The sequence below is a fragment of the Schistocerca cancellata genome, chromosome 1, assembly GCF_023864275.1.
Source record: "Schistocerca cancellata isolate TAMUIC-IGC-003103 chromosome 1, iqSchCanc2.1, whole genome shotgun sequence".
Lineage (NCBI taxonomy): Eukaryota > Metazoa > Arthropoda > Insecta > Orthoptera > Acrididae > Schistocerca > Schistocerca cancellata.
In genome coordinates this window covers 306092123-306119301 of record NC_064626.1, presented here as the reverse complement: position 1 = coordinate 306119301, position 27179 = coordinate 306092123, and the positions used below count along the sequence as shown (strand labels likewise).

Genomic DNA, 27179 nt, shown 5'->3' with positions numbered 1-27179 from the left:
ACACACACACACACACACACACACACACACACACACACACACACACACGGAAAAAATAAACAGTTTCATTACCCATTTCTACAAAATGAAGCAGTTATTCGACATTTAGTGTATGCAACCTAACACAGAACAAAGGAAATATTTCCTGCTTACGCTTTGCACACTATATACAAATAACAGAATAAGGTGAGTGACATGTTCATTTTTTTTTTTTTAAAGGTGAAATAGCATTACATTTTTTGGTCTTTGAGAACAGAATGAAAATTTCTATGACTATCATATTACCATAAGAAATCTTCTCAAAATCGACATTATATGCTATACATATTATGTTCAAAATGGAAGATTATTTCCACTATCTTAAAACGAAATCACATCTCACTATTGGCAGCATTATTTTTACCTGTTTTCTTCACACAATTGAAGTTATTTGGGGTGCAGATGATAGTGATGGGCCTGAGACACTATAAGTAGATCATGATTTAAAGACAGAAGAAGAAGAAGAAGAAGAAGAAGAAGAAGACAAATATGATGATGATGTAATCAGTCATTGAGTCACAACATTACAAATTGACAAATATGAACAAAGCTTGCATTACAATGATGACAACAAACAAAACAGTTCAGAGTAATAAATCAACTTCTCTAATTTCTGTTTCTCATGTTAAAAATAATATTCTGTAAATGCATCAGCTGTCAATCTCTAGTAGCTTCCTTGAGACTATAGGAATATGGCATACCAACATACTAGACATATAAATGCTAGATAAACTTGCATGACACAGGCAGAAGAACTGTCGGTCAATCGGAATACTAATTGAAAATCTTAACTGAGAACACATTTGTTTACTACACACAACAAAACAATGTTGCTCCTTTTAGTCTCCAATGACCTCCTTGCCATATTTTCGGCACCCTCAGATTGTTCTTTATTTCATCATATATGACTGGATCGTAGAGAGACAAGGACTAGTAGTAGGACAGGTGCAGCTATGATTCAGTTTTATTCTCCACAATCCCTGTTCCTCAAGGAAGATACTTCGCACCATGACAGTTTCATAATTCATAAATATTTCTGAGTAGTTTTATTTTAAGAAGGTCAAAAAGTTTTTTAATTTCATTAGCAAGTGGAACTAATCCAATGCAGTTTTAACAGGGGAAAGTTTCTACTTGTCTCATACTATCACGAATTAACCAAGAATCAAGCCAATCACAATACTGTTAAATCAAGTGTATTGATATGAATAAAATTTCATTTAATCACCTTATCTGTTATTTATTTCAACATATGCTCCCCAGTTACATTGATATCCATTTGGAATGGTGACAAAATGCGCCTTGTGCACTCTTAAGATGTTATTCAATGTGCCACATCAACACTCTAAATAGAAAAGATGATGATAAAAGAAAATACAAATGCAGTTACCTAAGTGATAGTACTAACAAAATAACTCAAACACACAAATTACATTTTAAATACTTCTTTAACTCTGTTTTTGTATAAGAGTAGTTGGTAGAATGAGTGTGGAAAATAGAAAGTAATCAAAATCATAAAAAAACTAAATTGAAAATAATGAAGGAGGGAAATCCTCATTGAGGATCTTTTGTAACTCTGTGCACAATGCTGCACATAACTGACATACAACATGTACACTGCACAGTGGGAAGCCATGGGTACTCTTGCCTCTGCCAACTGGACACATAAGAATGATATGGCAAACTATCTTTCAACTTCAATCTATCTTTCAACTTTCATACTGATGTCAGTTGTATGTGTGTGTGTGTATCCATCTTCTTTCAAACAAAATCATAGCTCTTCACACGACCACCATCACCCTCAGACACAAAACGCTTGCGGCCCCTGCAAACAACATATATTTAAACATAAATTACAGAAGTATGTACCAGAACTGAAACAAAAAATAATTGTAACCGACTGGCATACCTCGAGGGCAGCTTCTTAATAACCTCTTCGCCAAGGATTCCAGCTTTCTGACATCTTTCTACAAATCTTTCCAAAACTGTATAAGCTAGAGGAACATCAAGGCAAATATCTGGCATATCTTCATACACTCTGAGGAAACCCTGCAAGTAAACAGCACATTGACTTGCAGCTATTTACTGATTTACTGCAACAACAAAAAGAAATCACCATAAACCACCTACCCTGTCCATCATATCTGGTGTTATTATAATTGCACTGTACAGAGACTTCAATAATTTACACATAAGTTCTTCTGTGTGGCCATTAATAGCTTCTATTGTCATTACAACAGCCTGGAAAAAAAGCAAAACTGTAAAATAAGAAAGAAAGTCATACAAATGCTGACTTAAATGCAGCAATTAAAACTTTGCTTTTAAACTGAATACCTTCACTGAAACCAGAATGAGAAATTGTTTTTCATTATCACAGACTATCAGTATTTGGGGAAAGACAACAATATCAAATTGAGTCCGCCTAGATGCAAAACACGTTGTTATTCGTTTATTTCTTTGTTTTCCAAACTAGTTTCAATGACAAATATCACAATCATCAGTGGTTTTTTTAAATCTAAAACATGCAGAAAATAGCATGGTTATACGAACAGAGTGGCACTCAGTGTCAGGCCACGAGTGGCCTACTGGGATCATCCAACTGCCGTGTCATTCTCGGTGGCACATTATTATATTTATACTATTCGTTTTTTGAAATATAGTTTTCTATGGATACTTTCATACTACCTTATTTATTGTATGTTACAGCATGCTTTTGAGAGTTACTGTCACTGTTTTCGATATTTTCTGTGCAGTTTCTTTTTTTTTATGCTTGTTTGTCTTATTTATTTGGCCTGACTTCTGAACAAGGAACACAGAGCACATGAGAGCTATAAAGAGTGACAGCATACAGTCAACTTTTGCAGAACATTTAATGAACAAAAACCATAATCCCATTAATATTGAAAACGATCTACACATTCTGAAAAACAGCAACAGTCTATACCAACAACTAACAACAGAAGAAAATTACTACATACAAAAGGCTATAGTCGAAGGGAAAAATGTAATAAATGAAAACACAACACTTTGCAACAACACATTCTTTACCACTCTGAGAGAACTGACCAAGCACACGGAACAGAAAGCACACACATGCAAAAGAACCATCTCCCCATCACACAAAGACATAAATAAGGAAAAGGAGTAGTCTTAATTCGTGGCTACAGTTTTCATAGCCTTTCTTGCCACAAGCGATGCACCTCTCGCAAAGCATGCGAACAGCAAGATAGCGTAATGTTCTTGATCATAAACATGTACAGAAGTTTTGTTTTTATGTGTACAGAATCAGTTACATACCATCCAATGAAAGTGAGTGCACAAATAGCTAAGTAACAGCTCAGTACACACCAACTAACTGGATTCTACAACACTACCGCAACCCCAAGTGTATATTGCTGACATATAAGTTCACCTTTTAATATTTTGTATACTAACAGCCACTCACACAGTTACAGACGACATGTTCGCGTGGGGTGGGGGTGGAATCACAGAAAAATGTTGTAAACAGCAACAATAACTCTCAAAAACATGCTGTAACATACAATTAATAGGGTAATATGAAAGTATCCGTAGAAAACTATATTTCAAAAAAACAAATAGTAAAAATGTAATAATGTGCCACTGTTTGTATAACTATGCTATTTTCTGCATGTTTTAGATTTAAAAAACCCACTGATGATGGTGATTGTCACCGCAACTAGTTTGGGAAAATAGAGAAATATATGAATAACAACGTGTTTTGCATCTAGGCGGACACAATTTCTGATATTGTTATTTTTCTATGCAAACACAGACCAAATGGAAGAGTTCCAAGATAAAATTATTGTTTGGGGAAAGAATTTACATTGGTGGCAAAGGGATGTACATACAGCACAACCTGGATGCAAAGAGATGCAAGTGCATGTACATGTCTCTTTCAAAGAAAGAAATCAACCAAAATAAATATTGGCACAAAATATTCATTTTGTAAATAAAAAATATACATACCTCGTAAACTAATTCATGGTGAAAATGAGGCACCTCAAGCTCCAATAAGCATCTGGTCGCTTCCTGAAGATCTTCTGATGATAAGTATTCTTGCAGTAGTAGTGTCATCTGGCGTGTCAAGTATTTTACAGGCCTCAACCCACCACCGACACCCCACACATTATCAAGCCTGACCATACCGTGCTTTATGGAAAGCAAAGTATCAGCTCGACTGAGAGCTTTCCTGGCAAATATCATATATGATTAATGTATGCTTCCATTCTTTTGTCATATATTGTTAAAGATGTGGTAAACATAATTCCCTCACAATACATACCTTGCATGCTCACATTCCACCTTGTCCTTGTAGCTCATGACAAATTTGGGAGGAAGACAGTCATCAGCCACTGCTCTTGCAATAAAATTGCCCAGAACTGTGGCTGCGTCAGGTGTATCCAAAATAAGATCAGGAAGATTTTTCAACAGGAGATCAAATGCTATAAAAAGGGACGAAAATAATTTAATATTTTGCAACACTACTCAACATAAAATTTAAATTTACTGTCAAATGGGGTCATTCAATTAATACTAAGAAAATATTTACAAACCTAAGGCAATGTCTTTCTGTGTAACAACGCGGCCATAGAAGTCTGATATCAGGACCGATGTCATTTCACGGTGAGATGGTTTGTGATCCATTGCAATTTCTATGGCCAGCATAGGAATCTAGAAATAAATGTTGACATTGCACTTCATCATTTTCAAGAGGTTTCTTTTACGTTTCCTTAAATCCTTTTGTTAACACCAAGCTAAGAACGTATATTAAAATGAATTACTGGTAGGTTTACTTAATCAATATACCAACCATAAACCTCTTGTTGGCACAGTTCAGTTCATCAAAAGCTAATGCTGCTTCAGCTGTGTCACCATGCTCAAAATATTCCAGAATAATAGGTTCGGCAGCTTTCTAGAATACAGAACAATATTACAAATACACTCACAATTCAAGGCACGGCCGTATCAGTATCAAAAATAGCACTGCCTAAGTAATCACCCTAATTTCCTCTTCTGACAACTGTGGAATGATTGTCTCAAGTGCAACATCTCCGCTGTCCAAAGAATCATCATCATAATTTGGATCATTCATGTCAACATCAGCTTCCTCCAGTTCTGATCCCAGTTTACCCCAAACTCCTTTACCTCCAGCACCACCTGTAAAGAAAAGATTGTGCGTAAGATACCTTTTCACGTATGAATCCAGAAATTTTTTGGGGTATAGGAGTAGCTTTGACAGCTTTCAAACATCCACTTGCACCTCCTCCAATAAATTTGCTGGAAAAGCTCACTCAGTTCTTGAGATACAGACTTCAATGTCGAACACATTTGGCTTGGTTTGACTTTTCAGTATTACACTCTAATGCAAAGCAGCCTTTAGGTGACATTTGTCGAAGTGAAAAATAAAAAGAAACTGGTTTGAGGTGGAAGCGCTTAAAATAATTAAAATTCTATGTTAAAAAGTGTGCTATCATTTTTTTCTTTTTGCATCATTTTTTTTACTCTGAATGGTAAAGAATGTATGACAAAAACACATACCTAGACCTCCCTATTGCAGAAGGGTACTTCTCTTACTTCAGGTACACACATGATGACAAGAGGAGTGTGAGCATTATTGGCGTAATATAGCTCTCAAATGTTGTATAAAAACAGAATGCACTAAAAACTATAGAAAAAATATACAGTTTCAAGTTTTCAAATTCACAGCTGCGCAATAAGTCAGTAATAGCCTGTGTGTAGTAACTGATAGTAATAAGGCACAACAATGAATGAGTGTAAAATGCCTAATGACACAGTAACTGGCTTCACACTTAAAAAAAGAGCAGAAATCAGTTCGGTTGTAAGAAAATTGTCTTTACTAGGGTTAACAGTTACTGTTGAACCAATCAGTTTTCAGTTATATCTTTTTTTTTACGCTAGTTTAACCTTGGTGTTAAAACTGCACGAAATAATTTGTTTCTGAAATAACCACTTAGAATCAAAATATTAAATTATGCAGACAAATATTGGAAACTTAGTGCGTCCACTGTCAGCTGCTTTTCTCGAAATGAGGTAAGGGTTGAATCCTGGAATCGAGGATCGTACCACTATTTGGGCACTATGCTTAACGAGACTGGCATTTACGAACTCGCGGTAGTATGCCAAACACACTTTAGCCCAGCAGATTTAGAGCTGTTGTCTTAGCCCCGTATGGCAGCGTCTATTCTGAGGATGGAGTAGAGATCTGTCGCGCGCTAAGGGACTGGGCTCGCCACAGCGCCCGTTGTATCTACTTCAGTAGCTGAGCTGTCGCAACGAGTCATCAACCCCACTGCACCTGGGCGAACGACCTTTGTCGCTAAGCGCTGCCCTCACAGCTTTCCATGCTTGCTACTCGCTGTTGAAAGAAAGCCAGAACGAAAACCAAATACGCCTAAAGATAACAAATAGCATTATTTCATTTAGAAAACTAAACACTGGCTGAGAAACTGATGGTACCTTCAATCTACAACGCAATAAAGGCGCTTATCAGTAAATGTGCTCCTTTTAGAGGAATAAAAAAATCTGGTTTGTGGTTGTAATCAAAATATTGCTTTTCAGATTACGTGGGCGAATTGAAAATTGCAGATGTAGGTTTGGGAGACGTCACTAACTCCGATCTGTCTCAAAGATATGAATAGACCTCTGTTATCTGTAACCTTCAGGATTCTGCGCATATGAACGAATTTCTTTTTACTGTTTATGTATTTACTTATTTACTTTACCACTCAAGCCTAGACAGCAGAATTTATTTTAGTAGCGACCATGGTGAATAAGGCCGTCCTTGTCTCCGAAAAGGGACACACACACACACACACACACACTAATGAACTAACGCTGCCTGGGTTCGAAAAGGCACAAAAAAGGCCTAAACTGCACATATCCAATAAATTGCTTGTCGAAAAATTACTGATAAGTAATTAGAAGGCATCGATTTCAAATCTAAAATGTTATGTAAATGTGAGGAATTAAAACTGCTAAGTATGGACAGCCGATAACATAGAGATACTTTTATTCATTCATTAGGTTCCGTATATGCCATCAAGAACAAGTTCAGATACGTGGCACTATTTAAGTATCCATTACAAGGACCAGGAAATCAGAAAAACTTTATCATATACTGTATTAAAAATCACTACCGTGCTTTATGCGAACCCAGGACAGTTATTTAGGGAAGAAGTCTTCAGGCACGACATGCAGGTGGTAATTATCCTCCAAGAACAACAACAAAAACTAAAATCCGAACTGATTAAATAAATTGGTTTCAAAAATACCTAAGATTGCTATGCCGAACGAAAATGACCCTCCATAAACCGATCTTTACTCATTTAGACAAGGCATGAACCTTGGAAATAAAACCTGTTTTGAAAGTATGTTAACCAAGTACTTAACTTCCCATTTTGTTTCTGATTCTCCATTATGGAGAAAATAAGGTAGTACTTACCGTTTGTAGAAAAATACCGTATACAATAATACCCAGTTTTTTTATCCCAGTGGATTTTATTCCCTCCGTCCCAAATATATTTCCACAGCTTTCGTATCTGCCATTCTCCATGAACACCAATAAAACCGAAAACTAAACATGTTATGCGCTACTGTAGTTGTTTCCCACGACGTCAGCGGTGTTCCATTCCGATTCCGAGGTAGTGTCCATAATGGATTGCAATAATCTCCGACGACAACTAACCAAACTAAAAGCCGGATTGCTTCGTATTTTACTCGAAATTGTTGTGTGATTTGATCTCGATCGCTTGCAACATTATTAATTTCATTTGTCTTTCTTTCTATTCTAGTGACCAACTGACAATTTCACTTCCTTCTCATTTGTTCTTCCTTTTCCTTGCATATTCTCCAATCTTTTCACTGTGTCTTCTTTCCATCTTTCTTTCTTTCTTTCTTTCTTTCTTTCTTTCTTCAGACATCACAACTGTGCTCTGACTGCTTTTGCATAGGAATTCCTCTAAACTGAATATTTCACTATTATTGGCAACAAAGGGAGCGATCATTATTACGAGTGTCTGAGAATTTACTCTACAGAAGTTTAAGAGAAGTGTGGAACCCAATGCTTAATCTAGATATCGTCTGTTATCTCAGCAACATATTTGCAGGGACCACAGTATCTTTACTGCCCTCGAAACTTAATACTGAACAAATGAGAAGTTTAGTGAACATCAGAACAGATGCGCGAATAACTGAAGAATTTCTAATGAAAGGCATTCTCTGCGTTATTATCGATAGTTCAGCGTTGCGACTGGAGGATCACAGTATGTTGACTGCACACGACACGCAACACCACGTTACTACAAAAATTTTACTGCTGACACGAAGAAAAACAGCTGTTACGAAGTACCTTGTACAGTAATGTCATTTTCTTTCCTGTTCCACTTGCAAATCGAGCTAGAGAGAAACGGCTATGCACATCCCTCTGTAAGAGTCTTAATTTTTCTTATGTTAGTATTCCTTAGGTCAAATTTACGTTGGAGGCAATAGAATCAGTCTGCAGTCAGCTTCAAACGCCGGCGCTCTAAATTTTCTCAATAGAGTGTGACCAAATATTGTCTTCCCTCCAGGGATACCTGTGAGTTCATGAAGAATGTCCGTAATCCTCGTGTGATGATCGAAGTTTTTGAAAACAAATCTAGCAGCCTGCCCCCGAACTGCTTGACATCTTCCTTTAACCGACCTGGTGGGGATCCCAAACGCTCAAGCAGTATGATCGAAGTTTTTGAAAACAAATCTAGCAGCCTGCCCCCGAACTGCTTGATATCTTCCTTTAACCGACCTGGTGGGGATCCCAAACGCTCAAGCAATATCAGGAATGGGTCGCACTATAGTGCTCATAGCTCTCAAAAGTTTTAGAGTCCATGTTTACTAGTCTTTTAACTTCGAATGATGGATCCTGTCATAATTCTGAATAATGATCATTTCCCCTGGGACACACTGTATAGCAAATGGCAACGGTCCTATCATATTTCCCTGGGGCACTCCTTACGATACCCTTGTCTCTGATGAATACAACGTACTGGGTTCTATTAGTTAAGAAGTCTTTCAGCCACTCACATATCTGGGAATCAATTCTGTATGATCGACTATCATTAACAGTCTGCAGCAGGGCGCCGTGTCAAACGTTTCCGGAAATCTAGGAATATGGGATCTGCCTGTTGCCTTTCATCCGTGGTTCGCAGCAGGATATCATGTGAGAAAAAGGGAAAACAGTTACGCACGAGCTATGCTTTCTAAGTTAGTGCTGATTTTTGGACAAAGGCCTTACCGTCTGTAGGAAATTTATTATATTCGAACTGAGAATATGTTCATGAAGCCTGTACCAAACCGATGTTAAAGATAATGATCTGTAATTTTGAGGGTCCGTCTTTTACCCTTCTTATATACAGGAGCCACCTGCGCTCATTACAAATTTATTTTTTATATTGACAACGATCGAGATATTACCTCATTAAAATCTGCTTTCCTCCGGAGTGACTTCTGTCTCCAGGAACAGTTAACCGTGTAAGACAAATAAATGCCCTGACAGTGGTTGTACGGGAAAGTCTTTTTACTACTTCAGCGCACGGTTAAATAGGAGAAGAATAGACTTTCGAGCGCCATACAATTTTTCAGGGGCCTGACGTACAATGTGCGACTTGCTTTTTACTTGCGGCCATAAATGTTAAAAGCGCATAGGTTGTTACAGTGCAGCAACACTACTACTTCCATGTTTATAACACAATGTATTGGGAATGAATGCGGCCTTTTCGAATACGTAAAAATATGGTTAATTTCGATGTGTTAAACGACCGTAAGGCGTACCGTTATCCGCTGTCACAACGCCGTGCTGGTAAACATGTTTTTATTGCGTCATTCAAGCGGCCAAGGAAACAGGTAACGCTGTCTCTAGGCGAGCTAAAATAAAAGGCCAAGCCGGCTGGGTCGCCTCAAGGTCAGGCGCGGTACAGTCGCAGCCGGGCTTGTAGACTCGTGTGACTCCTGCGCTGCTGCCAGTCTTCCGTATTGATTTCTTCGGCTGGTTACGACGCAGGGGTTTTAACGAATACGAATAACAAATTCCACAGGATGTCAGACGCTGGGATCCGCACACCAGCTAGTTAAATGTGCGAGCGTCTGCCTTACTGCTTGTTTTACTATTCATCTGGGGGCAGCCACACGTGTCCCAACAAAAATCCTTGGCCTAGTGGGCTTGCGGCCGGCTGACGGACTACGTGCGGCCCGCCGAGGCCCTCATGTCTGCGCTTGGAGACGGGAGCTTTGAGCAATAAATCTGCGTCGACACGCAACATGCACTACTCATTTCGGCTCTACATTCGGGCGAGGTATGTGATGAGTGCACCCTTTCTCCAGTCATTACAAGCCTTAAATCACAAAAAAACTCTTTGTATTCACTGTGCTGAGAAATTATTTCTTTATGTAAATGCCGACATTCTTCTTGAATGACTTACATTTTACGGAACCAATCGTGCTAGGGTTTTTCGCTCTACCCATTAAAAACGATATTTTTGAAACAATTCAGACTTCGATTTTCTGCAAGAGGTCTAGTACTTCGAATCCACAAAATATGCAGACCTTTGAGACTATCAAGGAAGCTGAAAAAATATTTGGGGAAACTGTCCAATGAAGCTGTTCCAACAAAGAACTTAACACTAAAACAAAGTAGACCAAGAACTCGTCTAAAGAAATGTTTGCCCACTGCGTAGCCTCACTACATTGGTTGTACTAATAAACTATTAGTTCACACTTCTGTGTGCAAGTTGAAAGCGACGTTATAGAATTTCAACCTCCACCCCCATACCGCTATAAACCTCTCTCACCATAAGAGAATCCAAATTCTTACTTGTAAAACTTTTTATTTGTAACCAGAATGAGTAAATTCTGTAGTCTTTCGTATACAGTGAGAAGTTGGACAAATTGTTGATATAACAAACCACTGGTTTGCGTAGCGGCGCTGCGCCAATGCTGACCTTCAGCGGGAGCTGAGCAGCGCGAACGTAAGCAACCTGCTGCGCAGTTAGCGCGGGGACGACCCCCACACCCTTCCAACCTGTTTTGCGTCGCTGTCACCTATTTTCGGAACTGGCACGATTCTGGAATCCAAGTAGCCACTGTTTTCAACTGTCCTCGCTGATATTCGCCTCTGTTTTAAAGAAACAATGGAATGAAATAACTACACAATCTGTGTTGTGTTTTAGTGCTGTATTCAGGTATGAACACACGAGGGACATTTTGCAGATTAATGAAAGGCTATTAAGAGGCCTTCTGTTACCAATCGTAACAAGCAATTGGTTTGATGATTCAGGAGGTGTCTGCAAATCCTAATGTTCACGGTTTGATCCTTGATTAGTCAAAGCTTTTTCGGGAGCTCATCGTACCCAAGGTAATATAATATACTGCCAGTGAAAACTCATGTTTGTTCGAATTTGATGTTAGTTCAAAAAATGGCTCTGAGCACTATAGGACTTAACATCTGAAGGCATCAGTGCCCTAGAACTTAGAACTACTTAAACCTAACTAACCTAATGACATGACACACATCCATGCCCGAGGCAGGATACGAACCTGCGACCGTAGCGGTCGCGCGCTCCAGACTGAAGCGCCCAGAACCGCTCGGCCACACCGTCCGGCTGATGTTAGTTATAAAACCTTTACCTTCTTGGATGAATAAGGTATCGGGCTGAAGGAAAACCTACTTTACTTCCAACTAATCTTGCAGTTGGTAGACATAATTTAGAGAGAGAGAGAGAGAGAGAGAGAGAGAGAGAGAGAGAGAGCATTGGGGAAGGGGGAAACGAGGTGGTGGAGGAGGAGGTTGATTATCCCAAGGGGACAGACGACGTTTTACATCTTTAACAGAGATTAATGAGATAAAATCTTTCAATGATGATCAGACGCTGGAGCCTGACGCACTCTCACAAAGGTCTATATTTCCGTGGATCGTCTTTGCTGTACACGTATTTTGACAGCTATGGAGACGTCATATTGACATGTGGCAGCACGCAGTTCGAAAGGCCCCAAGGTCTGCCAGAACGCAATGGTGCATTGACGATTTACTACGAACACGCCACACTGTATTTAAGTATCAGCCAATGACGCATCAACGATATAAGCCTTTGAAGGATATTATGATAGCTGACACAAAAGACATAAAAGACAAAGCTTCGCCGTAGCATAGTGGTTAAGTCGTGGATTACGTTACGGTGTCCAACAACGTGTGCCTCTGTATGCTATTTTTTTCTTCGCATTTTAAACACATTCCCAGACTTCCTTATGAATACAAGTATACTCTGCAATATTCGCTGTCATTTACGTCTGATCAGAAAACATACGTTAAATATATGGCTGATTATTTCCGAATTCGTGGCGATTCCCCAATGTGTGGTTAGACAGGAACTCGCTTATATTAACTGGTGCGAGTGAAACGAGCATCAAAACATCATTCTTCTTTCTCATAGTGTCTCCAAAATTGTGGACTATATGAGTACAGCAAAGGCGATCAGAGAAAATATGCTCCTCTCTGTGAGAGGAATGCATCAGGCAAAAACGTCTAATTGCCATAACGAATAAGTGTCACATAAGTATGGCCTGAGGTAGGTCTAATACCCGTCGTTGATGAAATATTACATAATTATGTAACTAATTTAGAACTCCCACTTTTACCACTAGCAATTCCGAAATAATTTACTTCGCACTAAGATACGAAGCAGGCTGAGCTCAGCTATTTACAAACTAACAACAGGCGACTCAGATAAACAGTGCCTATGCGGCGTGTGTTACGTAAGACGGCTGCGTCGACGCTAACGGAGGAAGAAGGGAAAGTCACAGCCGGCGGGGAGTGCCACGTAATGCTCTGCCAACGCAATAAGGCGCCCTGGCGGCTAACTCCCTCCATGCTTACAGCATCTGTACACAAGCACGCCTCCAGAACAGGGGCGCTGCAATATAAACACAGCGGAATTACAACGGCAGTTTTTTGAAGTGAACACGTGCAAAATTAGTCGGCATTTCTTCTGCCAGATTCTAGTTGCAAGTTAGTTACCTCCATTCTTTGCTCATTCTGTACCCAGCCACTATTTCACACGTTGCAAGTAATCTTCAAACTATCGATTCTCCTGGCAATGATGTTGATCTGTTAGTATTTTTATGTTCCTGCGTGCTGCATCACACTATCAAGGGCGAAGAGTAAGGCATATGGAGCCCCTTCGCCCAAAAGCTTGCCTATCTTGCATATCTTGCATATCAGGCACATAGGCATTCCACAGATATGAAATTTATTTAGCACATACTCTAACAATTGTTTTTTCATTGCTCCTGTTATCACCCTGTAAACGTCATCCAAGGTGTCTGCCTACCTAAGCTATTGCTTAATTTCAGTGAGGATTCCTTCCTGTGCGTGAACGTACCCATTAGTTTCCAATATTCTGACACTTTGGCACGGAGCCACTATCTGACGATAATTTAATGAACTAGAATTTCTTTACACTGAAACTAATTACAAATCAACTTCAGCCTAAAAGCACCGAAAATTACTGCAAAAAAAAAAAAAAAAAAAAAAAAAAACCAAATGGTGGACACGCTCATTGCAAAGACAGCTGCTAATGGTCGTTTCTTTGCCGTTTCCAGTCAGTCTTGAGGCTGCAAATGCAAGCAGGGCACAGACCAGTAGGGTGTGACCAGCGGAGTAGAGGAGGAGGAGGAGGAGGAGGAGGAGATTAGTGTTTAACGTCCCGTCGACAACGAGGTCATCGGGAAGGAAGGAAATCGGCCGTGCAATTTCAAAGAAACCATCCCAACATTTGCCTGAAGTGATCTAGGGAAATCACGGAAAACCTAAATCAGGATTGCCGAACGCAGGATTGAACAGTCATCCTCCCGAATGCGAGTCCAGTGTGCTAACCACTGCGCCACCTCGCTCGGTGCAGCGGAGTAGACTGCGCGGCATTTGTAGCCTAAGGACTGATTGAAAACGCTAAACAAGCGATATTAACATTTGTCCACTGCAGTGGACATGTGCATCACAAGGTTATAAACGCAAAACGTCGAGCTATAGATTTGTAAAGCAAAACATTTAGGTTAATTTAGTAGACGAATTCTGTAATGGCAATAGAAGTTTTTAGCAGATAAACCCACAACATACTGGATTGTAAAAAATGGCCTTTTTTAGCTCTTGACGGGTCGTCTTTGATAGTTAACGCATTATTCGTTACGCGTTAGTTCAGTTATTGATTGTTATTCTCAGTGACGTACCATGTCGTTCCTGAGCACTGTTGTTTGTTGACAACGGCACTGTTCGATCGCTTATAGGAGGTAAACTCGATTTCAGAACATTGTTAATATTGGGTAAATTATCGCTTGTAAGCTGCTAGAACCAATGTATTACATTACAACTCTGCAAACGGGGCACAACCTTGAATTATACTATAAACACTACACATATTTCAATACGAGTGCGCTACATCCAACTCTACGTAGGGTGACTAAATTAGTAAAGACTGTATATATTATCTTTTGAAAACTGCATACACTTAAGACATCTATTTAATAAACTATACTACGATTATCTGCTACTTTTGCAGGATAAAATCAAGCAAATTTTTTGCCCATTTTCTACGTCTCGTCAAATACCAGTTACACAGTGAAGAATACATACAATCTGCAACACGCCTGTTAATTACGAAGATCATTCTAGTTGAATTAAACTATGAAAAGTAGGTCCATATGGACGTGCATTTCTTGAAAAAACGAAAAAATGCTAATGCAGTGTTAAATGCACAGGGCAATTATCGACATCTACATGGATAGTCTGCAAATCACATTGAAGTGCCTGGCAGAGGGTTCATCGAACCACCTTCAGAATTCTCTATTATTCCAATTTCGTTTAGCGCGAGGAAAGAATGAACACCTATTATCTTTCCGTACGAGCTCAGATTTCCCTCATTTTATCGTGGTGATCCTTCCGCCCTATGTAGGTCGGTGTCAACAAAATATTTTCGCATTCGGAGGAGAAATTAAACTTTTGTTACTTACGAGAATTCCCGTGGTAAACGATTGATTTAGGGCAATGAAGATTTGTGGAAACATTGAAGGTACACGCTGAAGAGCAATAACGAATAAACCATTGACAGAACCATTTTAATTTCCTCATGAGATGGTAACGCTAGTAAATTGCGTACCAGTTTTATGTTCCAGGTTACAAACGTCAAGTGGCAGCGTTTGTGGGCAATTAAGTTTGTTTGGATACCTTTTCACAATTGTTCGCAGCACTGTTTGAACGGTGGACCATGGAATGTTCTGCTGTCGTGGCAACTCATGCGCTGTTTGGACGGTGGACCATGGAATGTTCTGCTGTCGTGGAAACTCGTGCACTGTTTGAAGATCGCACACTGCACTAGCATTCTCAACAATGGCAACAGTAACTTCACCAATTTGTGGCGCAATTGGCCGTCTGCCTCGCCCACGAGCAATACCCAATTCGCCAATTAATTCGAACTTCCGACTCATGTTCTTCAGCGGAAACAGGACCTCTCCGTATTCCTTTAGTGCGTCTACCGGCAAGTCATGGCACTAATCCAGCAGCACATAATTTGACCATGACATTATTACTAAAAAGTTGGGTACCCACGCGGTGAATAATTTTGCGTCTATAATGGCTCAAGTAGAGAAAGTTGAATTTTAACCACCCAGTAGAATCATTTTTCTGAATAGTATATACATCAAATGTATTCTCATTACATTCCTTCAATCTCCTCTGAATACAGAGGTTTGTGAAATTTATAATTAACATCACATTTTGGTGCTCTCAGATTTTTCTTAAGTTGTGAGGCATTGAAAACTGAAAAATGGGTAAGATAGCTTCATGTGAATGGTAGAGGAATGATTTCATGCCGTCTATACATATCATTCACACTTCACATCCCGGCAAGAGCAGTTTTAACTCAAAAATGCAATATTTGAGAAAACTCTACTTACAGAATTAATTCTATAAAACTCATACTGACATAGTGTAAGCTTCCCTTGCATTTCAATTGAGTACTGTTGACAGTAAATTCCCTTATATTCTTCGTCGACTTTGGGACACTTCGTACATATTTATCAACAATATGAACCAGACGCCGTTTTTCGACTTGGGTCACTTTCCTTGGCTGTGTGCGACTTGCGTTTTTGAAGCTGGTCCATCACAAAGGGGGAGGGCTTTTACTGTTCTGTAATTAATGTACTGTAAACTTAAGTTTTTATTTCCGTCCTACAATCGCAGGGTCTACATCTGATATAGCAGCAGATTTTCTTAACGCGTAGTATTTTTAGTGTTACCTTCTGGTGTAACTGACCGTAAGTTTTTGCTGCGTGAACAATTTTATGGAGGTAAGTGTACCAACATTTGTGTGTATTAACAGCGTAAAACAGTGCCTGAGAAGATCATCATCAAGGACACAGAAATCCTTAGAAACAAGCCGGAGTGATGTAGGACTACCGCACTTCAATCACAAGAAAAGAAACATGTTTTCAAACTCAGGTAGTTTCTAATAAATTCAAAATTATTTATTTCAGCATGAAAGGAGCGGCGTAGTTGCCGGGCAAAATCGATGCGGATATGCCCGCTGAGAAGTGAAAGTGTTAAGCGCGCTCACTGGCTGTGTTGCCAGGCTTCCGTAACGGTTATCTGACGCGCTGAAACAATTAAAAATACATTACTGCCAACATTGTATTTAGTTCCCCGCACTAATGTACATGTGGCTATGCTAGGCAAAGATAGAAGCAGTGACTGCAATGAAACGATCTGCATTTTGTGTTCTCACCGTTCTCCCATAAACCATAGAACTGAAGATGAAAGCAGTGCACAAGTTGCTACCAACTGACAATATTTCGGTTTCTCTAGTGTTTGAACTTGTGGAATATGACACACTGCTATATAGCGTGCTGAAAATTTTTAAGTATCTCAATTATCGGCCATAAATCATGTTCCTGTCGCAGTTCCTACTGTATTTTTCCAACATTTGTCCGTAGACTTAGTCTACTACTACGATTTTTCAAACAACTAAGCGTAGCGATTTTTCCACCTTGAACACAGTGTTTCAGTTTTCTCCTCTCGTTCACGCATCTTGCGTAGCTAACGTGAAACGCTCTGAAGAACCAAGAGCCCGGAGGTCTACCAGTAATAAGGGCGGCACCCATAACTTCGGAATTTTGGTATTCAGCTTATGATTACTAGTATGTGATGTGGCCTTGATCGTCTAATTGTACAATTCGTGATGCAACAATGGCGCACTAGACATACACAATTGTAACTTGTCAATTATTAACACATTTGATTTTGTGGTGGTTGATTATACGGTTGCTGATGGGTAAGGATGAATCATTTCAACATACGCTAGGTTTCGTAATCTCTCGACGCTTCTGTCAGGTCTTACACGACATTTGTGTATGAAGGAGACTTTGAATTTGCAGTCTTTCGTCTAAAGGCACTTTATCAAGCTACGGGCTTATACACGATTTCTGATGCAGAATTTATTTAGAAATTAATTCCATCCTTATATCCCAGAAGAATGGAATCTTTTCCCTGAAGGTTCGTCCGAACGTCTTAGGGCATAGTTTGACACGATCATGTGATTTCGGACAAGGGAGGATCACGCTTATCGTACCAGCTATAAACCCTAACGTTTTATTTGTCTGTCATCAGAACCAACGATACTATTTGGCATGTGATATTCATGAAACTGACACACAGTAAAGTTCCGTTTACCCAACATGTACTGCATGCTTGGACGCCAAATTTCCGCATAAACTTTCTCGATTACTCTCTGGTGCTACTAGAAGTGCTGTTGGACACTGTATGTAAAACTGACGTTGACTCAGGAAGTTGTCTAGTCTGCTGATGTACAATAATGAAATAAAGGACGCGACTGTTGAGAAAGGAACTCTAAAAACGGCAAAAAATCTGTCCATGACCTATACATAAAAAGGGGAGCATTCGTACAGAATAAGATAGGCATCCTCTTACCTGCGAGCTGAGTTCAATGACCTTTATGGACTTAAAAGCCTCCACTGTTTTTGTGGCCAAGAATGCCTTATTTTATGTTACTGGAATCTCGAGATGAAGGGGTCGCACAAAAAGGAGAATTTACAAGGAAGCACAGGGATGTACAGAGTGACTGACACAATATCACACACTTCTGGCCCCATGCTTGATTGCGGATATAACAATCTGTAACTTGTACGTCTCTGGTTCACTTACCCTTCCATCTAGGCTATTGGTAAGAGTATTTTATTATTCTGATATAAGCAACATGCTAGCATATTGATCATATCTGAATGAAAGTGTACAATGCCAAAAAAAACAGAAAAAGCCTGCTCGTTGTACAGGCATGTAACAGGTAGCTGTTGCTTAGGGAACGGGATATTTATAGCAGAGATTTTTGGAGCATACGTTAATAAGGTATTCTAGCGATGTATATATGACTGCTTTTGAAGGTGATTCATTAGTAATTCTGTGGTAATCTGATTTTTTATTGGATCTAGTGACTAATGCTTGTTTACTACCTTCTACACCCAAAACCTTAACAGCTGCTGCCGATAGCTGATAAAGATTGATGAGTACGCCAGATGTTTCGGGAGTTAATGTTTCATTCATCCTAACTTCTGAGGTTATAAGGAGCAATCAATGGCATATGTGCCATACGTGCGTCGTTCTTGATGGGCACTGAATCAGAGGACAACTTACGTTGATACCAGGTTCCCCAAAGTGGTGCGCAGATAACTCATGCCCTTAAGTGTACCACAAATTACGGACTCGGCAAGCAAATGTGCCTTAATTACGCACATAAGACTGGAAAATAACGAAGATTTGGACACGAAATAGCAGCCGCATGACTAGTGGAAAATATATACAACCATTAAAAAAAAGTTTTGCATCACCTCGGTTCCGGGACCTGTACAGAAAATTGAATAGTGATCAACATAAACATTATTTCCGCCCTTTTTATTGCTCATGAAAACCACACATTGTATGTTGTAACACCATTCAGCGAGACCTTAACAGGTGGTGGTGCAGATTGCTGTACACACCGATGCCTCTAATATGCATAGACCTCTTGCATTGATGCATGCCTGTACTCGTGGCATACTATCCACAAGTACATTAAGGCACTATTGGTCCAGACTGTCCCACTCCTCAACGGCGATTCGGCGTAGATGCCTCAGAGTGGTTGATGGGTCACGTCGTCCATAAACAGCCTTTTTCAATCTATCCCAGACATGTTCGATAAGGTTCATGTCTGGAGAATATGCTGGCCACTCAAGTCGAGCGATGTCGTTATCCTGAAGGAAGTCATTCACAAGATGTGCACAATGGGGGCGCGAACTGTCGTCCATGAAGACGAATGTCTGCCAACATACTGCCGATATGGTTGCACTATAGGTCGGAGGATGGCATTTACGTATCGTACAGCCGTTACGGCGCCTCCCATGACCACTAGCGGCGTTCGTCGGCCCCACATAATGCCACCACAAAACAGCAGGGAACCTCCACCTTGCTGCACTCGCTGGACAGTGTGTCTAAGGCGTTCAGCCTGACCGGGTTGCCTTCAAACACGTCTCCGACGATTGTCTGGTTGAAGGCTTTGCGACACTCATCGGTGAAGAGGGCATATTGCCAATTCTGAGCGGTCCATTCACCATGTCGTTGGGCCCATCTGTGCCACACTGCATGGTGTAGTGGTTGCAAAGATGGACCTCGCCATGGACGTCGGGAGTGAAGCTGCGCACCATGCAGCCTATTGCTCCCAGTTTTGAGTCTTAACACGACTTCCTGTGCCTGCACGAAAAGCATTATTCAACATGGTGGCGTTGCTGTCAGTGATCCTCCGAGCCATGATCCGTACGTAGCGGTCATCCACTGCAGTAGTAGCCCTTGGGCGGTCTGAGCGAGGCATGTCATCGACAGTTCCTTTCTATGTATCTCATCCATGTCCGAACAACATTGCTTTTGTTCACTCCGAGACACCTGGACACTTCCCTTGTTGAGAGCCCTTCTTGGCACAAAGTAACAACGCGGACGCGATCGAACCGTGGTACTGATCGTTTAGGCATACTTAACTACCGACAACACGAGCCGTGTCCCTCCTTCCTGGTGGAATGACTGACTGATCGGTTGTCGGCGCTGATCATGCATGACTGTTTACATCTTTGGGCGGGTTCAGTGACATCTCTGAACGGTCAAACGGACTGTGTCTGTGATACAATATCCACAGTCAACCACTATCTTCAGGAGTTCTGGGAACCGGGGGGATGCAAAACTTTTTTTGATGTGTGTGTTATCTGAACACCACCTCTGAAATCAGCACAACATTTACTGGGTCTCCACTGTTCAACAATGAACTGGTTGGACGATTTGTTAGAAGGGAGAGCTGACAGACGCGTCACCTAAGTAAACTCTAATTACAGATTATCAGTAGGTCATTTTATAAACCCAACAACAATTCAGATCGGTAAGACTAGTTTCCGACAACAGTAATACGTATTGCATTCAATAAGTCACCCAGAAACTAAATAAAGGAAAACTTGTCGAATTAAAAACGGAATTTCTTGTAAATCTTATATGGAGCTCCGCATTCTTAGCTAATGTTCACGCGTCACTGCAGTGCAAGCCTTACATTCCAGGAAAACTACATCTATTAACCTCTTTCTAAAACACTACTATTCTGTTCAATTGCCCTCCCAAATCTTTCACTGACATACAGTACCATGTCATTGGCGTAACTCGAAGTTTTCATTTTTGCGCACGAAATTTTAAATGCTTCTACAATTTTTTCTTTGGTTTCTTTCAGTGCTTCCTCAAAGAATAGATTGAATAACATCGGATGTGAGCTACAACCAAGTTATCTCTAAATCTACAAATGTTACAAAAGGTAGATTTGCCTTTCGTTAACTTGTCTTCTAAGTCGCAGTGTTACTAATTATCTTGGACGTTCCTACATTGCTCCGGAAGCCGAACTGTTATTTCTCGTGGTCGGCTTCCACGAATTACCCATTCTTCCGTAAATAATTAGAGCCTGAAATTTGCAGTCATGTTTGGAATGTGAGTGAAAAAGTCAATACTGCTAATTGATTAATCTACTGGACTCTTCGAACTCCTCATGACTGACTATTTTATGAAATGTCAAGGTGAGCAAAAAAATGGCATTTATCAATTGTTGCTGGGAGAACGTAATAACAAGTGCCCTACGGTAATGTGCCGTGATAAGATATAATAATGCCGTTTCCGAATGCGAATTTCTGCCTCTACCTAACAATCTTTCGTATCACCTTCTTATTCTTCATACAACAAAGATGAAAACACCAGCATCTTGATCGTCAAAAATCTCGAAATCTAAGTAACTGAACTACCTGTATGAGCAGTTTCGTGAGGCCTTCGGTAACGTAACACACTATAACACATACTAACAATAATACTGATCGTCCAGAGGCAACTGTAGTTCTAAGAACACAACCATTATAAGAAAACATTTTAAAAATCTTCATGTCTTTAGAATAATAAATACTCATTTTGTGGAAAAAAATTCAAATTCAAGAATACTCCAGGCATTAAATTTCTTAACAAACCGTTTCTACTCACCAGCTTTAACTACTTAACGTGCGGGTATTAAGAGAAACATTTCTATACCTGATAAATATTCCTAAGACTAATGCCAACCTGTCAAAAACTATTAAACTTTGGGTGTCCTGGGAAGTTGGCTTCTGCGTTTTAAGTACAACAGAAATAGAGTCGAATGTCTGAAAATTACAAGGGTGGGTTTAAATCTTTGGGTGGGAATCTTGCGAAAGCATTCGATTAATGGTTACTTATTATTACTTCATTTATCATTAAGAAGCAATTTCCACAATTCTCATATTATAAGCTACACTTTCTTGACTTAACGATTATATTACCACAAAACAGAACTTGTTTATGTACCCTCCAGCCTTCGCAAGGCAAAGAGAAGCAGTGGACTACGGCACTTCAATACTTGCAACCTACACGTTTATGTAGAATTTTTATGGGACTCTGCGGCACAAATTCAACCTCCTACATGTTGCCTACACAAGGCAGCCGGGGCCACACGCGAGTCCACGACCACACGGTGCCCGGTCGTTCACACAGTGGGTGGGGTGCCCAGAGGTGACCCAGAAGTTTCCAGCTCTCCGGCCGACGCCAGTGCCGCAATGCGGCTGGCCACGTCGCACAGGGTACCGGCTCATGTTTTCTCGCGCGCTCGAACAAATGTACTATAGTAGCTGCTTTTGCTTTTAACCATAGTAAAACTAATAACTTATTTTAGACGTTTAATCGGACACATTAACAGCATACACATTCATTTCTAGTGCCTACTATGTAACTTAATATGCACAAGTCTCCAAACATGCGGAAGCAATAGCCCTTACGTAAGTTCCCAACAAGAGGGTGACAGGTTTAAATTACGTGCTTTTCTTGTCATGGATGTTAATAAAAATGGCACCTTAAAAATAGTATCATGAATTGATTTCTGCATACTGCTAACAGAGATTCATAACTAGTCGCTTTATGGAAATTGTGGCATCTCTAAATGTTTTCATGGCACTTATTCATGGGTGAAATGGCGTATTGGTGGCATATGCTTTACTGTGTCAAAGACTGCAGAAATGAACCACCACCCACACACAGATGGCAATATCTTTACGTGTAGTTGTAGGTAATTTGCGCTCAGAAAACAAAATAGTAGCTAAAATATAAATGTTACTAAAATATCATTATGGCCAGACTTGATTCATTTGTCAAACAGTTACAGAATGCCAATAATAACTTACGGATATCCACAAAAACTGTAGGCATTTTTCATGGCATCTAATTATTGGAGAGCCTTATAAAAATGCCCAATTTTGGCCACCTACTATCCTAATTTAAGATCGCACTCCTTACAATAAATAATACCACGACTAAAAATATGAGTAAACATCAAAGACAAGCAAGATATCATCATGTGGTTTTGCTTCCGATATCTGTGGCACACAAAACTGATTTTTTAACTATATTTGTTATCAACTGCACACAGATCACAGTTATTACTAAGTAAAGAAGTAAAGCAATCATCAATCCAAAGATTATTTTGAGGATCACAGTGCTTTACTAGGTATGGTCCAGTTGCAGGTGGTATGCCATTGCCTTCCTCTGGCCTTTGGACAGACTTACCCAGCTATTTAGAGGGGATTCTACACCACAGTACATATTGGTATTTTCCACATCAATAAACATTACCAATATGAAAAAAATGACAAGTAATAGACAAAAATCCTTGGACTGGCCAGGGACCAAACAGAGACCTTTGGATCTATAGTCTGGCACGTTTCCACTGAGCCACAACTTACTATATACTAAGATTAATAAAGTGAATTCAGTAATCAATGACTAACCTGTTTCTGTACTCATGGCCACAAACGCACTCACACTTTTACTAGACTGTATACAGCCGAAACCATGGGGAAGAAATTTTCAGAACCAATAACTGGCTGGGAGAAAATAGGTAGTGGCATTGTTCTGGTTCATAGCACTGTGCCCCACTGTCCTGACCTGTGTGCAGGGACTCGCAAAGGAAAGGAATGGGACACATACTTCAGATGTGGATACATAGCTTGACAACACCCTTGGTGCTATTCAACAGCTGTAAAAACTGTGCCTGCAGCACATTCTCCATGTCTACTTTATTTCACTTCAGTCAATAACTTAACTGTGCAGGCATAAATAGTTCACCCAAACAATATGCACACACCCAAGATTCTTCTACTAGTTGTAGGAAGTCAGTGGGGTACCCCAACAATTACAGTCTTGCTGATTCCTACACGATATCCAATGCTCACTGAGTGGAATATGAGTGACATTTATTGTGACTGAGCATTAAGAAACATATGTTGTATGAACTTGCACATTAAAGTAGTAAACTCCACTTATAACAGAAGCAGCTGACAGTATCTGGTCCTGCAGCAACAATCTAACATGTGACATTGCCAGGCTGCAACTTACAAATTGAAACTACTGTTAGGTTTGTATTCTGTATCATAGGATACCTTCCCCAAAAGTGAAAATATTAGAAAATTTATAACGCGACGTAAAAAATTACTCTTAGGTTTATTTTTATAGAATAACCAACAAATTGTCTGCCAGTTTAAACAATAAAAAAGTGTTTCGTTAAAGTATACAGTACAATTACTAAAAACTGTCAATATAGATGAGCATCATGCCACCAGTGTTCACACATTGCCCAAACAATCATCTGTTACAGTGGAATAACGAGAAACCCTCTAATGATGGTGCACCACCATAATAACAAATAGTAAGATTGTATTTTAATGGCCACGATCCCTGCATATCACGTTTTGTGAGGGAAAGCACGTCTAGTTTCATTACGTTTCAATGGTTCAAATGATTTACTGAACACTCCCCTCAAAGTCTGTGCACAAAACAACCAACAGAAAAACAACAACTTTGAAGAGTACCAACCTGGAGAAGAGCTGAAACATCAATGACACAATTACAACACACAGAAAACATTCCTTTCACTGAATTTCTTCCTCTTTTAACTAAACACTGTTTAATTTTGAATGGATGGATAAGATATTCTGGCAGAACGACAAAGCAATCTCTTAACTTTTGTTTCAGCTCTTGTTAACTTTTGTTTAAGCGACATTCGGCCTGCCTAGTGATTGCTTTGCACAATTATTTTCAGCATGATTAAATCTATTCCCTTCTGGCCACTTCACATTGAAGTTAATTGGCTTATCTGAATGTTTATGAGTGCAGTTTACATTCCACAAAGTCCACACAAACCAATGAAGAACCGTAGCCGGATTAACTGCTCTTCTCCACCACAGAACACTGAGCACAATTTTAAATTACTGAAACTGTTCACGTCAAACATCGTAGTAAATTTTTTTTACCTAATTGTACCGCTATAAAAATAACTCTTCGTTGCAGATCTCTCATTTGATAAACTTTGTTTTCTTAAGGGAAACATTCCTCTCATATCTAACATTCACAAATATGCTTATTATACTTGTACAATTTTGGAGTAAACTATTTCTTCTGCTCGAAGTCTCTCAAACGCAATTTGCAAAATTAATCTAACAAAAAAGTGTCTCCTAAATATTTCAGTCAAAGCCGATATTACACAAAAACAGAAAAACTGGTGTACCTGCTTAAGAAAAAAAATATTATTTTTCCAATTTCAATAACTTTGCGCGGCTTCAGCTACTGAACAAAATCGGTATCCCGCAAGACTAACACGCATAAACTCTTAACTTTGCCTACATTAAAATAGTTGTTCTCTATCACCTCCTAAAAATAGTTTTATTTTATTTTAAAATTCTGAAAGTACTGTCGGTACTTAAAGGGCGACTTACTGATAAATCTTACCTTTCTTCGGCAGTCCTCTGCCAAAACCATTTCTTGGTCGACGGCTATTTTTACGAAGAGCAACCGACGTACCATTTGTTACAACTTCCTTGCTTAGCTGCTTGATCAGCCTTCTCGCTTTGCGCTTAATTCTGTTATCCACAGAAACTGAGTCAATAGTCTTAGAATCAACTGGACCGGCTTTTCCAGCTATATCGCCATTCACGACGCCATCTTCTGCTGCCTCGTCAATATCATTGTCCTGGCCGTTAATCATATCCTGCTCCATCATTTTAAAGAAAACCACTCTCAAAGGCAAACAAGATCGATTATACTGTTATCTTGCCAATTCCAGTGCACCAAATACGAAAACTCGCAATCCTTTCACGGTCACTTCAAACAGAATACAACTCTTAACATCCACCAACCAGAGCGATCACAGCACAACAACATTCAGTTCCCGTTTACTTCCTCAAGTCCGTGTGCACACGTGACGTTGGCGCATGCGCAGTAGGGGATATCTTATTTTTGCTTATAAACAACGTGATAACCTTGAAACCGCCAAATTGAGCTTAAGAAAGAGTAATTTAGATACAAAGCGGAAATAACGCGGAAACCTATGTACATAGTCAACACAGTAGAAATATGGCTCTTAGTAAAGCTCTTACGTTTTCTACTGCGGTGGACATGTCGTGCTGTTAAAGAGGATATTGCATTCACTCTCAATGAGGGATAGTATACGTAACATAAACAACGGACTTTCAAGACTTGAGCTAAACACATCTGCCGTTTTGGCAATTGCTGCATCAGTTCGTGGAGATATGTATATCACTCCCTGGAAAGGGGAATGCACCCTAATTCTTGAACCAAATAAATTAAGCAACTTTAAATGAGGTCAGATTTAATGTTGTTTTTTTTTCTAAGCAATGTTTTAAAGTGCCCCATCAGAACACTATTCGGAACCTGAAGCTTTGTTCTATAAAACTAAATACGCATCTACGAGCAGTTATTCGGAATAATTCTTATTTACTACAATTTCAGTTCCGTGTTGTGTCTAGAGCTTCAGTTCCTTAGACACACAAAACAAAGACATACAGGATGGAATTTTCAGCCCTGTGATGTGGAATCCAGAAAATTTTAGAACTTCATACACAATGCTGCAAATAGAGGAAAATCTAAAATAATCGTCCGCACATTGTACGCAAAAATATTCATGCACCTTTAGAACAGAATATTCGTATAACTTCAGACTAACCTGTTCAGTGTATAGGTTTTTCAGCTTTCAGTGTTGTCTATAATAGTCTGTTTTATTAGGCAGACTTCAACAAAATTGTTATGCATGGCTGTAATGATACCACAGTTTTAACTTCAAAACGTTTTCATTTTAAATTAGTGTGTAGCAATGAATCACGCTAACTTGAGATGCCCAGGAAAACCTGCTACTAAAATGTTTATTTCGCTGATAACGTACAGTTGATGTAACAGAGAAAGATGAATTAGAAAAGTTGCTAAGTGAGTTCCGATTTGAGAAAAATATTTTGGTATGTGGTCAACATGTTGTCAAGCTACTGACAACAGTCCAGAATTTGCCGTACATGGGTTAGGCTTACACTGTTTTAAAAATTGTACATATATCTTTCTCTTGTTTATTTTTACTTGCATTAATTACCTAATTTATTATGTTTATTATTTCTCATTCCCT

The 27179-nt window shown here is 39.5% G+C and overlaps 1 protein-coding gene across 1 annotated transcript; it reads right to left on the bottom strand.

Annotated features, from left to right (window-relative positions):
• Nucleotides 1–25950, bottom strand: LOC126172657 (programmed cell death protein 4). Its single transcript, XM_049920899.1, has 9 exons — nucleotides 25499–25950; nucleotides 5057–5214; nucleotides 4868–4969; nucleotides 4611–4728; nucleotides 4340–4499; nucleotides 4024–4246; nucleotides 2167–2277; nucleotides 1946–2085; nucleotides 1–1861 (listed from the first exon to the last, which is right to left on the bottom strand). Exons 1-9 carry the CDS (start codon nucleotides 25767–25769, stop codon nucleotides 1798–1800), a joined length of 1347 nt encoding a protein of 448 aa, XP_049776856.1. The 5' UTR covers nucleotides 25770–25950; the 3' UTR covers nucleotides 1–1797.
• Nucleotides 25951–27179: the final 1229 nt, after the last annotated feature.